The sequence below is a fragment of the Molothrus ater genome, chromosome 3 (genome assembly GCF_012460135.2).
Source record: "Molothrus ater isolate BHLD 08-10-18 breed brown headed cowbird chromosome 3, BPBGC_Mater_1.1, whole genome shotgun sequence".
Classification (NCBI taxonomy): domain Eukaryota; kingdom Metazoa; phylum Chordata; class Aves; order Passeriformes; family Icteridae; genus Molothrus; species Molothrus ater.
The window spans coordinates 47,851,318-47,865,470 of NC_050480.2; the positions used below are offsets into that span (position 1 = coordinate 47,851,318).

Genomic DNA, 14,153 nt, shown 5'->3' on the forward strand with positions numbered 1-14,153 from the left:
CCCGGGCCGTGTCCCGTCCCCGATGGCGGCGGGGCCTGCGGGCAGCGCTGGAAGCGGCCCGGGAGGGCAGGGCCGGACCAGCAGTGCCGCCATCCCGGTGGGGTGTAGGGGCAGGGCTGGAAGCGGCCCGGGAGGGAAGGAGCGGCCCGGGAGGGCAGGGCCGGACCCGGACCAGCAGTGCCGCCATCCCGGTGGGGTGTAGGGGCAGGGCTGGAAGCGGCCCGTGAGGGAAGGAGCGGCCCAGCAGCGCCGCGATCCCGGCGGGAGCAGGTACGGGCGCAGCGCCCCCTGGCGGGCCCAGCTGGGAGGGAATGGCGGCGCCGAGACACCAGAGGGAAATCGCAAGTCCTTTCGTAAGATATTCGCAGTGTGTATTACCTGTTCTCACCGACACGATTCACAGCGAGTTTTAAAAATTCCTCTAGGCTACAATCATAATTATGAATTTTTAAAAGTGACTGAATGACTACTGAATGACTCAGCCTCCAGATTTAGATGTCTGGAGTTAGGCGTCCCTTCTATACTATCTGCACTATTTTTGATTAAATAAATAAAAAAAAAAAATAAAAGAAAAAAAAAAAAGACTGTGGCACAACATTTCTGTAGGTTTCTATTTAAATTAATTTCCATATTATTCCTCATACAACTACGCTGATACCCAGGTGACAGTATGAAAGCAGCAATGAATACAGTGGAACCTGTTAAAAAGGAGGGAACAAGGAGACTGCATCGTGTTAAGTCTGAAAGCAAAGTATGTAACTGGACTGCCAAGAGTGCTATCTGTGCTATCTCACAATGTTCTGCCCTGTGCATCCCACTGGTGAACTCTTGGCCTCTTGCAAATCTCCAGCTGAATGTCACTGAGCAGGGACTTCATCTGATAAAATGTCTCACACTTGATTTGCAATTGCTCTGCACTGCACGCCAACTCTGTTGTCCAGTGCTGGCTGTGTGTTGAATTATAGCAGTGATATACTCAGCATACATGTGCTGATAGGTGGGGGACAATAATAGACCTCCAGCTCATGCTAAGTTTAGTGAGAAGACTGAAAAGAGAATGATACTTGATATTGACTTGTTTGTCTCTGCATCCAATTTGTAAATGGTACCATGGGGATCTACATTCTTCTCATCTTAGCCATGTTTCCAGATTTTTTGTTGTTGTTTTGTGGTAAACAAATCAGTGTCTTTAGGAGAAAGCAGATATGGACATAGGCAGACAAACACACTAAACAGAGCTTGAATATCTCAGCATATGCATATGGTACTTCAGAGCATCAATTAAAACAGTTTCCATCTGCTACCTCACAGCTGCAATGTGCTAAGCCAATAATATATATGGGAGAAAAAAAAAAACTACTTGAAAAACCTAAGTTACCAATGAAGTCTTTTAAAATCATAACACTGAATAGTTCAGGTGAAAGCCATTTAAGCAAGTCTGAGAAATGTGCTTTTAGGAAACTCACCTTTGCACTAGAACAATAGAAAAGCATTTCCTTGCTTTTCCTAATGCGTTTGGTGAAATGCTGTGAGAGTCATTCTACCAAGAATAAGGACAAGGTAAGAGGAAGTTTCTCATTCCTGTATTGGCTGAACCTTACATTCTCTCATACCACATTTTTGTGGTGTAAGAAAGAAGAGTACAAACATAGCTTTAGGGACTTGGGGCTAATATTTAGCTCCTTATCTTTCCCCAGTTCCCAAGAGTAAAATATTTATGGGGTATGTAAATTCCTGTGATATACAGGCTTTCATTTTTTTGTCTGCTCTGGTGGACTAGGGGTGGAGTAGTTTTAGTCTTTCCTGGGTTTTTGGATCTGTGATTCTAACCTCTGCCAACAATAGTCTCCAGAGCCAAGTCAAGGTTTCTCTGTAGTTAAAAAAAAACAAAAAACAAAACAAAACAAACAACAAAAAAACCCCCAAAAACAATAACAACAAAAAAACAAGACCATAAAACCCCATAATAATTGTGGCCTTAAAGATGAAGGACTGGAGTATAGAAGAGGAAGGATGGATTTTTTTCACTGCCCCTTCGTGCCCCTTTAGGCACTTTCTGTATGTCTGATGTAGTTCTGGTTGCCACAGCTGTGTCACCACTGAGTGCTTGGACTGCCTCTGTAGCTCTCTGCAGCTGACATCTACTGGATTTTGCCATGAGTAGAATGTCCAGACATTGGATGAAAATCAAATCTAGCACACTACAGGTTGCAAAACAGTAATCTCCTTTTATCAAGACACTTCACTTTTATGACTTATTAGCAAGTCAAACCTTACAGAAGTCCATGGACACGCAGCTGCCCTATCCCTCCTTGTATGTTCCAGCTTTACAATGAGCTGGCTTACACACCGAGCCCTATGCTTGGTCTTGTGAGCATGGCTCTGGTGAGAATAGGTCCCCCATTGTGTCTGGGAAATATATCTGGGATGTCCTGTCTTGGACCCACACCCATGGAATGCAGCTTCCTCAGGCTGAGAGTAGACAAGCCTGGGTATTATTTTCCATGGATTGTGCTGTGCCTACAGGGCTGCCATGTGCAAGGAAGCACCTCACATGTACCCATGGAAGAGTGAGCATTTTGGGGCTTGCCCTTTGAGGGAAAGCCATGTGTTGCGCAGGGAAGCTCAGGTTTCAGAGAGAAGTGTGCACCGAGATCTGACCCAAAGTAACCTATCCTGGCTGCACTTGGGCCTGTACATTATCTCATTTTCAGAATAGCCTGGCAGGCCCTGAACCACTGACCCTAACTGCATTCTTGATGCCACACAGATCAAAGTTCCTGAGTCCTATCTAACAATGTCCCCACACTCCCCCCACCAAATATTTTTTCTTATTGTGTCTACTGACATCTTCACTGCACCTTCCTATTGTGCTGTTGCCTCACTTCATACAATGCAAATTGTTTCCTCTCTTTTCCTGGCTTCCTACTTCTCTACTTTGTCCTCTTTTGAGATGGAGGACAACATCTTGTTTTTCTGCAAACAAGAATATTTAAATCTGAATCTATTAGGACTGATTCAAAAAATGAATGAGAATTAAAAAGGGCTCTGAGAGTGAGATTTCTTCATTCTGCAAACTGCCATGTGATTATGCAAAGCTGTTCTCTTATGTTTTCTGCCAGACAAAATATGTAGACACTTTTCTTGCCTTTTGGAGGGGAAATGGTATGTATGTGCATAAATTCTGTCTTCCTTAAATTAAAATGAGACCTTACAGAGTGGGTAAATTGCACTTTGCTGGGGTGAGCAGACTGGCAGCTCAGAACCGAGCCTGGTTTCACAGCACATTGCTTGTCTCAGTATCGAGGCAACATGGAACAGGCTTGGTCTGCTTTTTGGTCTGTAACTCACTGTGTAAATGCCAGCCAAATTAAAGCAAAGCAGATGGAACAAGTAATATGAAGATTAATGAAGCTACTTGCATTTAAAAGTAACTGTAGATACATTTTTTAATGGAAAATATCCTTTCTAATTCAGAATGGCTGGTCAAAAGAAAAGGATCAAGCAGTAAAAACTGCTGAAGCTTAGCAGAACACACCTACAAAGAATTATTACAAGTGAATAAGTCTTTATGGGCTTAATCCCCATTAAATTGAATTATCAGGTCAAAGACTTATTTTCTTTCCCAGCTACCTGCACCACACTGTGAATCTACCATTTCTCCTAAAATGTAGAAGAAATCCAACTCTGATAAATTCTTTAGGGTTTATTCGCAATGAAATCTGACATGTTTTCATTCTCCTGTGGCTTTTGCAGTTTCCATCCAAACTTTTACAAATTTCTACTGAATAGTGACATTTTTCCTTTGTATAACTGGCTACACTTCAGCTGAAAGAGAAATGAGTGTCAGGGAAGAGTACAATAAAGAACTTCTTTTAGTCTTACCACACAAAAAATGCAGCTCAGCCTTAATGATATGCTGAAAGATGCCCGCTGCTCTAATAAAGTTCTAAATCAATATTCAGAATTCCAGCCAATCACCAAGTATATTTGTAAAACATTCCAGTATTACTCTAAACTCTGGGCTCACTAGGTATTTCCAGCTGCATAGCTGGTTCACAGGAAGAAAACCAGGCTTGTTTCTCACATGCCACTGTGCTGCTTTTTGAAGTTGCTTCTTCTTGATGTTTAGATACTAACTGACACTTCAACAGTGTTTTAAGTGTAGAGAGTGGAATCAGCTTTGTATTTTATTCATGAGTTAAAGGTACTTAAAGATGTGGGGGAATCACAAAAAAATAAAAATAAAATCTTACCATTATATTGGACACTGTCCCTAAGAAGCACACAATCTTCTACCAGACTATTGCAGCTAGTTCAGGATTTTTGAACTGCTGAGTAACCAAATTCTCTTTATCTATGTAAAGAAATGGCTGCCAGATTCTTCTTCAGGAGTAAGACTTGAAATGTCAGGGGAGAAGTATTACAGTTGATCTTTTTGAGATCAACATAGATATATGTACTGTTTTTCATACACAGAGTCTTTCCACGAAGAAAAAAATGAGAGGCTGTGTAAGTGACAAATTGTGCCAACATTCGCAGAGAGGATTTTCTGTAAGAAACAGTAGAAGGTCCCTACTCCCACTCCCTCAAACCTCTTCTGTGGTGTGATACCACCAGATATCTGGTAGAGTAGGCTTTGATGCAGCCATTCTGCTATTGCACCTCCAAAATGAGTGCCATCTTGAAAGATCAGGCAATCAGGTCTTGATCCAGAAAAGCTTGCCCTATCTGTTCTGTTCTGTAAAGGGCTTGACTCAATTTGTGAGTCCTTTGCTGAAGTTCTTCGCTGAGTAAGAACGCTCATAATTTCCGGGCTGTCCTTATGCCCCTACTGAATCTGGCCCAGTATGGCTGAGCTCAGTATAAGCAGGACTCATGACTCTCCAAATTCCAGTACTTTCGTTACAGTAAATGTTATAAAGTTATGGTGCCTATAAGTTGTGTTACTCCTACAGGGCAAAAGAATAAATATGTTTTACCCATGTGAACACATAATTTGACTATTGAACAGCCCAGTTTACAAACTTGAGGCAAAAATCCTATCAATTAAAACACAACATACCATTCTTGTTTTCCTTATAGTAAAGTGCTACACACAATGGCTCTTAAACTTACTGCAGATGCTGTTTTGAAATAGCTTTGGTTTAGTTTTTGTACATCTTTCCCCACTAACTTAGCTTGCAATATAGTGCACCATGTAAAAAAGTTGTTTTGTTGGTGTAAAACTGATGCATATGAAATGTCATCAGTCATCTGTTTCTGGTCCAATGTATGTAAATTCTTTGACACAATCTAAACAAGGCATTTTCTCTTCCAGGCTCCATTGAGGTAAGTGAATATTTTGTTCTTCTGGAATATACACAGGGATTTAGTTAAAGTGTTACTGTGCTTCTCTTAAAACATTACACACTCCAAAGTACATGCAATTAAACAGTGTGACAGTTATTCACACCCTCATCATATCTGCCTTGTTGAAATGATAAAAGAGCCAATGAAGACATTCACAAATCATACAGCAGATTTCCATGATGCCACATTATCCATCAAAGTGAGAAAATTATGAAACTTAGAATTATGTTTAACATCAGAGCAAGATTTGATAATGTATATCTGACTATTCTGTGCCTGAGTTTAAGTCAGTTGACAGCTGATTACACATGCGGACAGGTTGTGATCATGAGAGTTATTATCTGAATTTCTGACATTTAGATATTGATAATGCTGGCTTTTGGAGCTGGATTGATTTTTACAACAGAATGTCATTATAGCACTTGCAGTGACATGAAGAACAGAACTTCAACTTGATCTTCCTCTACAGAAGCTCATTAGAGATTCACATAAGAAGACAACCAACACGTGCTATTGCCATGGAAACAAGATGGAATATTATGAAGCAGTATATCCCATATTCCAAAATAGAGGGGACAAAGACCAATTATAGCAAAAGACTGACAGGCTTTTTATTTGCAGCCTGTATGGGGCAAAGCAAAACTTAGCTCCTGCTCTTTGAAATAAAAATCACCAGTGCAGTTTTAGGCCTCTGGTTTCAATTCTTCCTTTTCAAAGACAAAACCTTAAGCTAGTTAGTTTAGTTTAGTTTAGTTTAGTTTAGTTTAGTTTATGATGTAGGGGAGGAAGGAGGCTGAATGGAGGCATTGGAATGGCAGCAGATGGGTAGGTGTGATGAGGTACAAAGCACACATGTCATAGAACTATCAGAAGACTGAGTCAAGTTCAAGCCAAATAGTGAGGTATGGATAAAACAGAGGTGTTTTAAAGCAAGAGCACCAAAAGGTGAACATTAAGTGGTCATTAAGATGCAGAGGAGGCTAGTTTCAAAGACAATGGCTGGCCAGTACCAGCGGCCAGAAATGCAAAGGATAAAATTTCTTGTGATTGACATTAAATTGGTGAGTCTTATAGTTTCTTACCTTGCCTAGATAATGAAATGCTTCTGGACATCCTCAACGTGTTTCGGGTATACGAGACATACTTAATCTAACTTCCCAGGCTTCTGCTTATGACTACATACATGGAAAATACTTTAAGTCATTTAAAACACCTGTCTGTTCTAGAGAGTTTTCACAATTGTAACAGTCTAGATCATTATGTTCAAGTAATAGTGATAACTTCTGAGTGGTTTTTTTGGGAAAGAAAGATGGATAGGGAAGCAGCATTGTGTCATTGATGACACAATGACAAACAGGAATTCTGTGATAATGGAAACAAGAGCTTAGAGGAAATATTTCTCCCTTTGAATAAAAAGCCTTTGATTGCTACTTCATTCACACATTGGTTTACTTTTAAGAAATATTTTTAAATTCCAGCTGGGAGTCTATTGTAATTAGTCATTTGAACAAAGTCAACATGGGCAAAATACATCTTAGAAAAGAGAAATAAAGAGAATAATAGGGCTTTAAGGAGTGTTTAACAAGCCTTGGAAGGTTGTGTCATGAGTTTGTCACTACAGAGAGTTACTGTGAGATTCCAAAACACTTTAAGAGAATGATGGAAGGGAAAAATATTACAGTACATAGAAAGCTTGTGAGCCTACTCAATCAGGATTTGGTAAGCCTCCCAATGTTAGCATATGAAAAGTGTGGTTTGTCACTATTTAATTATGATAAACTCCACAAATTGTCATCCATTTAAGGAGCCAGGTCAAATGACTTTCAAAACTGTCAGGTTGCATTCACTGTTTCAACTCTGATTCATTCTTGACTGGTTCTGTTTTGATTGAAAAAAAAAGACAAAAGACACTGGGATTTTGGGAGAAGAGTCTGAATGGAATATGAATTTTATTGCAAAGTTATTCAGCAAAGCATAAAAACTTAAATAGTGGCAAGTAGCTTTTTAGAATACTAGATAAATTTTTTCACTAGCAACAGGCAAAGAGATAAAATGTGATGTAGTTGCCCAAAAGTACTTGACAATAAGAAACATTTTTTCTCATCTTTGCATATGAACTTTCTTTCCCAAACTGTTAAATAAAATTCACAAGTGCTAGCAACTACACTTTTTTTGCTAAACCTTTACCGTTTTTTGTTTTTCTTTCGCTCTGCTTTCAGGGCTGCTTCCTGGGCTGCCAGTTCTTCTTCTTTTCTGCGCTCGGCCTCCAGCAACTCATTTCTGTATGCTTCCCGAATGCTGTAAATTCTGCCTCGTGCTTCATCCAAGGATGCCTGGCCAAAAACAAACAGCAATACTGCCCTGCTCAACACATCAGTCTTGGTTTCACCAAAAGCAACTGCATCCTTCTGTTCTGTTTCACTTTGTGACTCTCTAAGTACAAGGAGAGCATCTCTCCTTTTCTTTTTACATGGATGTTTATTGTCTTCTCAAGAGAAACAGCTATATGTCAATCTTTTCACCATGAAGAAGAGAAAGTTTAGGAAAATCCTTTTTAAACTGCTGGCATAATAAGATAGTTGTGAGAAAGAAGAATAGGGCAACAGAGTAGTTACCAACTGGACCTAGTCCTTTTTCAGTTACAGGTTTGCTTTGCAGTCTTAAAAAAGTCTATTAAAAACTAGGTGTTAGAAATGCTGGAATGGCTTAGGAGTTGTGGCCTTTTAAGAAGCTAAAGGAGCCTAAATCATAATGACCTTCAATGAGACTTTGGACCAGTGAGATTTTGACACCTCTGAAAACCTTTCCCTTTCCATTTCCATCCTGAAAAATGGGGATACCTGGAAATCCGTATATAGTTCTTTGTGGTCTACAGATGAAAAGACTGCAAAAGTGCTTATCAGGACAGTGTGCATATTCACAAATAAATCTTGTTTTAAATTCATACTGTGAAACATTTTTAATGGAAATAGTTTCTAGAAAGAGTCGAGGTTCTATTCTTGTGAAAAATTTGCCCTTCTAATATACAATATGTTAGGCATCCAAAATCATAGCAACATCTGAACACCTGGACTGGCATCCTTATTAGGGTCAGCCACTGCTGGAGAACTGCGGCTGCTTGCTGACCTGTAGTTGAGTAATATAAATCAGGCTGTCTGGGAACTAGCTAAGATGTTTTCAAGTAAGATTTCTGTAAATAGGTTGATTTGATATAAAATATTTTTACTGTCTCTTATCCACTTTTAAGAGCTCTGAATTGAGCAGCTGATTGATAGTGGTTATTGTATCGCCACTATAACAAACAATTTTTTCCTGTGGATGCTCAACAGTTAAGCCAATTTGGTAAGATACTTGTGCCAATTTCATGTGCAGTGCATTGGCTGAGTTAATCCTCACAATGGATCCTACACTAATGCTACCACATTTATTATTTATAGACATGCTTTTTTGAGGTTTAATAATATAAATTCTTCATTTGCTGGCATTGTGCATATTCCAAGAAACTTGATTCTCTAAATTTTCTGAGACACATTAAGAACTTATCCCCCTGTATAACTGTTTTTTTAATTACTTTTCAAAAAGCTGTATACATGTCTATAGCCAAAAAAATAGTCAGACTGTAGATACTTTACTTAATAAGCATCTGGTCATCTATGTCAGTTTTCAGCCTGTTTTTTTCTGACTTATAACCATCCTTTTATGGTGATATAATAGTGTTTTTGCAGAGAGTGTATCAAGAAAGTACCAAGAATATAATATTAAAGATATCATGCAGTACTAATTTTTACTTTAGAACTTTTAATTTTAACCTTTGCCCAAGTGAAATTTCAAGCTTGTTTGTTGCTTCTAATCTGTAGTACTGAATACAAAAGCTTTGATAATGGTCAATCAGGATATTCAGACTAGTGGTGGACATCCCAGCAGCAGTTAACTGAAAGTAAACTTGAAAACATACCTGCAGGTTCTCATACATTTCAAGAATGTTTTGCTTCAATAAAATCCTCTCATTTTCTTCTTTTTGTCTTTGTTCCATAGCCAGCATGCAAAGTTGTCTAAAATGATTGAATTTTTCTTTTTTATGTATCGGTTGCTGTTGAATGATAGACTCATTTCTTAGCACAGGTTCAGACATTGTTTTTCTGAAAGAAATGCCAAACAGATATTTGTCTCATATCAAATGCAGTTTTGGTTGATGTCTATTTTGCTTAACATCTATAGGCAGGTATTTGGGTTATATTTGGCAACATCACCATTATATGCTTAGATATGGTTAAGGAGTGACTTTTCCTCTGCTTCTATATAACACCAATAAGAAAATACATTCCTGAGACCAGGTCTTCTTATACTTGAGTGTCTATTTTAAATCTATTTGTAAAATCATGCTCATCTTCGAGCATATGAAAAACTCCTACATGTGACACCTTTAATTTGCAAGAAATATATTTTCAGAACTTTTTGATACTTCTGAAAATTGAGAAAAATGCAATTTATCTTTTAGGGTTCTTTTTTTGCTTTTGACATAATAGCAGGTAAGTGGATAATATACTTTTATATTTTGTCCTAAATGACTAGTGTAAAAGTCAAGGAGTTGAAGACAAATGAAATGCTTACAAGATTTAAGCTTGTGGAAGATATTTTGTCATATTTTTGCCATACTGTTTTAATGCTATTCGCTTCAATATAATGCCAATATCCTTCTCAATTTAAAATTAAATTTCAGTATATTTTTCAGCATTTTTGAAGTCTTTTGAAGATCAATGAAGTGCAAAAATGCCACGTTGAATACAAATGGACTTAAGCATGAAGTGGGTTATAGCTGCAGCACAGCAAACAAGGAGGTGCATTTAAATTAGCTCAATAAGTTCATGTCAACACTTGTAACAAAAAATATAGTTCTTTTGTATAATAAATGTAACCAACACAATTATTTCAGCTATTAACTATTATTCACTGCATTTGTTAAATATGTTATTTTAAAACAGCATAACATCCTGACAAATTTTTTATGACCCTGGGATTGGCTCAGTTGGCTGGAGTGTGGTGCTGATAACACCAAGCTTGTGGGATCAATCCCTGTACGGGCCATTCACTGAAAAGCAGGACTTGATGATCCTTGTGGGTCCCTTCCAACTCAGAATATCCAGTGATCTTGATGCTCCTTTCAAGAAGACTGAAATAAGCATATTTGCCCTAACACTCATTTTCTTCAAATGTTTATGTCAGATACTCATTACATGCAGTGCAGTGATTCAACCCCTTTGACATTTATTATGTTAGGGCAGTTTACCTTGTGTAAGGACTAAGGTCTATAAGCTCCCATTTTTTTGGCTGTGTTTTTAATCTTGAGTCAATAGCTGTTTGTGGTGATTGCTTTCCTGTGGTAAGAAAATAAAAAATAAAACAGATTAAACTGGTTATGTGGTTATGCTAGGGAGATCCACCTAAATTCTTATACCAATTTTTCTTACTTTGGCTCAGCAAAATACATTATTAAATGAGAATATAGGCTGGAGAGGTATAATATTTCTGCCCTTTTATTTCCAACACTTAGGATAGAATCAAAGATGCTATTAAAAACCCACATATACTAGGAGGAAATTAATATGTGCATTTTAGCTAAAACCCCTCTACTTATCAAAGTTAGTAAATCTAAGCAAGAACATTGACTTTGCAGTGCCTAAAAGATATAAAAACGATTTCTGGCTATCATATTCTTTTGTTTAAAAAAATCATAAAAATCTGATTCTGCACTCCTGGCTGTAGTTTAAAAAAATTATATTCCCTCTTGGGGAGAAGATTTAATTTAAGAAATACCTGTTTAAAGAAAAATCATAACACAGTAAAACTGGTATTCGGAAATCTTAGACTATTTTTTAACCACATGGATAATGTGGTTAAATCATGCTGTGTTTTATTGTAGCATTCTTGCAGTACAATGACACATCTGATATTAAGCATGGCAATGGGCTGAGCTGCTTTGTCATTATTTCAATGCTTCCTTCTTTTAATTTGTCTCAATGTGCTGAAAAAACCTGTGAAATTCGATGAGATTTAATGATGACTGTACTAGTTTTATTTTATAAAAACTCTTTAGCAATAATAGCAATAAAATAGCAATAAATATCAATAACTAATTGAATGATGTTAAAAATATTCCTGGACTTTTCTCATGAGAAATAGAAAGAGGTTTATGAGCATTAAAATAATTACTTTTTATATATTTACTGTCTATACATAGACAAAAATACCAGCCTTCTCTGCTGGTCTCAAAGAGTGACTTGGATCTGTGGAAATGCCTTATTCACTGCCCATTAGAACAGTATTCTCCAGAATACAAAAATCCTCATTAAGATACTGCATATTACAGAAATGTTCAATCTCATCATTGCCAAATGCTGCACTCTGTGGAACAGAACCACAACAACTTAAAGTCATTGGGGTGTCACTCTTTACTTCCTAAGACATTATATTAAACTCTAAATGCTTAGTTTAGAACAAAGCCCCTGGTGGACAACTATTAATTTTGAAGTCCTTTAGCCAGTAACTTTGAGGAAACAATATTGCTTCAAGTGACCAATACTGTATTAAAGACATTAGGTGAGGATTAATTCTGCTTTAATTTCTGAATCTGAATCTTTCCTGTGAAGATTACTTACTGGGATGGAAAAATACTAATCTATAGTTAAGTACTGGTCACAGGTTCTAGTTCCATGCACACGAGTCATGACCAGATATTGTCACAATCAGACTGGGAAGTATTCTTTCCTTTTTGTGATGGCCTCAGCGTAATCACAGAAGGAAACATAAACCAACAAACAGGTTGAAGCCTTGCACCCAGTTCAACTTTTCATCAGAGTACAGAAATTGGCAGGGAATACATATGAAGAATCCATAGAAGTTGTAATCACTAAATAAAATTAGACAGCACATATGGAAGCTTCCAGGAAACTGATGTTAATCAATATGCACTTTTTGACACCTCACTTCCAGACCACTCTCCATGAACAGCTTCCATGAACTTTACTTTAGGTGTATTAGTCTCTTACCGGCATGCTATTTAGCTGCGAAACACTCTTTTAGCATTTCTACACTAAAGAACTTTGGTACTTGGAATTGAGGGAGAAGGTATCTCCCACTAAACTTCCAAAAATTTCAGATTAATTAATTTAGAATTGTACTACAGAAGGGCTACCTGAAGTTTGCTTAAGGGTAACTTGGCAGCCTCCAAGAGCTGTGAGGCTGTATCTGTGTCTGGAAATAGAGCAATGAAACAATTAAAATAAAGAGGGGATAGAGAGCAAGCCTGCCACTGCACATTTGGACACCTTAATCGGGGCTGATCTATCCATCTACTACCAGTATTTAATGCAGAACCCTTTCCTAAGGAGTGGAACATGCTGAACAGAAGACTTAGAAAGCTGTACTTTTACCTTCTTCTTCTGAACCAGGTGTTAAGTCGCCAGTCTCAGCCTCAGCTATGGGTTCCTCTGAATCTCTCACAGCATACTTATTAATAAAACGCACACGTTCCTGAAAAGCCTACAGATCAAAGTTTTACAATCCAGACAACAAAACTTTTACTGCATATTTCAAATCTCAAAGAATTTTCGAAAGTAAGATTCTATAAGTCTACCTAACATGGTCTTATTGGTCTCAGAGTGCAGTGTGCAAGTCTGCCTGGTTCTGGAATCAGAAAAGATGCCAGGATCCCACTGAATCAGTCATGAGACATTGCACACTTATACTAAAGATGTCTGTCCAATGAAATGCTGGGAAATCACTGATCTCTGGGCAGTTTAAAATACTATTGGGATTAAAAATAAAATAAAAACTGTATAGCTGGATGTATGGCTAATGCATCTCCTAGGAGCTCCTATAGCCTGATGATTTACACTTCCTCTTGAAAAATGGGACCTTTGAGTGCAAACCCTTTGAGACTCAATTATCTTTGATGCCAAAACCAGACATCAGCACTTCTGTCTTTTCAGAAGGAGACTTTGACTCACTTGGAATTCTCTTAAGGGCTGTCATTGCCAGAATGGACAGAGAAGCCCTTTGGCTTTTGGTCAGCCTGGAGTCAGGAACTCAATTTCCTGAGTCAGAGGGTCTGTGACCCCTGGAATAGGCAGACATTGGGCCAGGGTTGTCAAGAAGAAAGGAGAGGAGAAGCTACTTAATCTGGATAGCATAGCCCCAATTTAGACCTTTTTTTTTAGCATATTCTATTGTTGCTGCAATTTTCTTAATGACAGCTGTTTTAAAAAAAGTCACAGAATAAGGGGATTCAAAAGTGGAATCCTGTAGTTGCAATTCAGTTGATTTTCTGATTAAAAAAGATAACAGTGATAGAACCAGATTCTGAAGAGTCTTCACACATCAAAGGGGATTCATTTCTAGCTAACTTTTAGGAGGCTGTACTTGCATTTTCAATCTCAGCACAACTAATCAAAGCTGCAGAGCAGCATTTCTCCTTAGTTCAGAATTTAACAGAGTAGTGTCAGGAAAAGTTTTGAGCTTTGAACACACTGAAAAGAACTGAGAAAATCCGAGAGTGTAACTGGGAAGGCTCGTGTTTCAGGTTCATTTCTGAAAGTTAATACTAAAACCCCCAAATTTCTAAGCTGGGGATTCTGGCTGTACATACCTTAAGGGTATTGGTGGTGATAGGGAATGACTGTCAGATGAGTTTGAAGACTGCACTTTGTTATTTTATTTTTCTTTGCTAATGATGCTTCCAATTCTGAATCAGCACTGCACTTTTTGCTTTGCTAGAAAGAACATGTATTATTTTTCCATCTCAA

The 14,153-nt window shown here is 38.0% G+C and overlaps 1 protein-coding gene across 1 annotated transcript in view; it reads right to left on the bottom strand.

Annotated features, from left to right (window-relative positions):
* Positions 1 to 7,284: 7,284 nt before the first annotated feature.
* The window catches only part of ADGB (androglobin), a 98,910-nt gene continuing 92,041 nt past the window's right edge, over positions 7,285 to 14,153 (bottom strand). Inside the window, exons 31-34 of the mRNA XM_036381260.2 lie at positions 12,783 to 12,891; positions 10,640 to 10,727; positions 9,308 to 9,491; positions 7,285 to 7,685 (exon numbers count right to left, since the gene is read on the bottom strand). Coding sequence (XP_036237153.1) covers positions 7,536 to 7,685; positions 9,308 to 9,491; positions 10,640 to 10,727; positions 12,783 to 12,891 — 531 coding nt within the window. The 3' untranslated portion in view covers positions 7,285 to 7,535. The remainder of the gene's footprint in view (positions 7,686 to 9,307; positions 9,492 to 10,639; positions 10,728 to 12,782; positions 12,892 to 14,153) is intronic.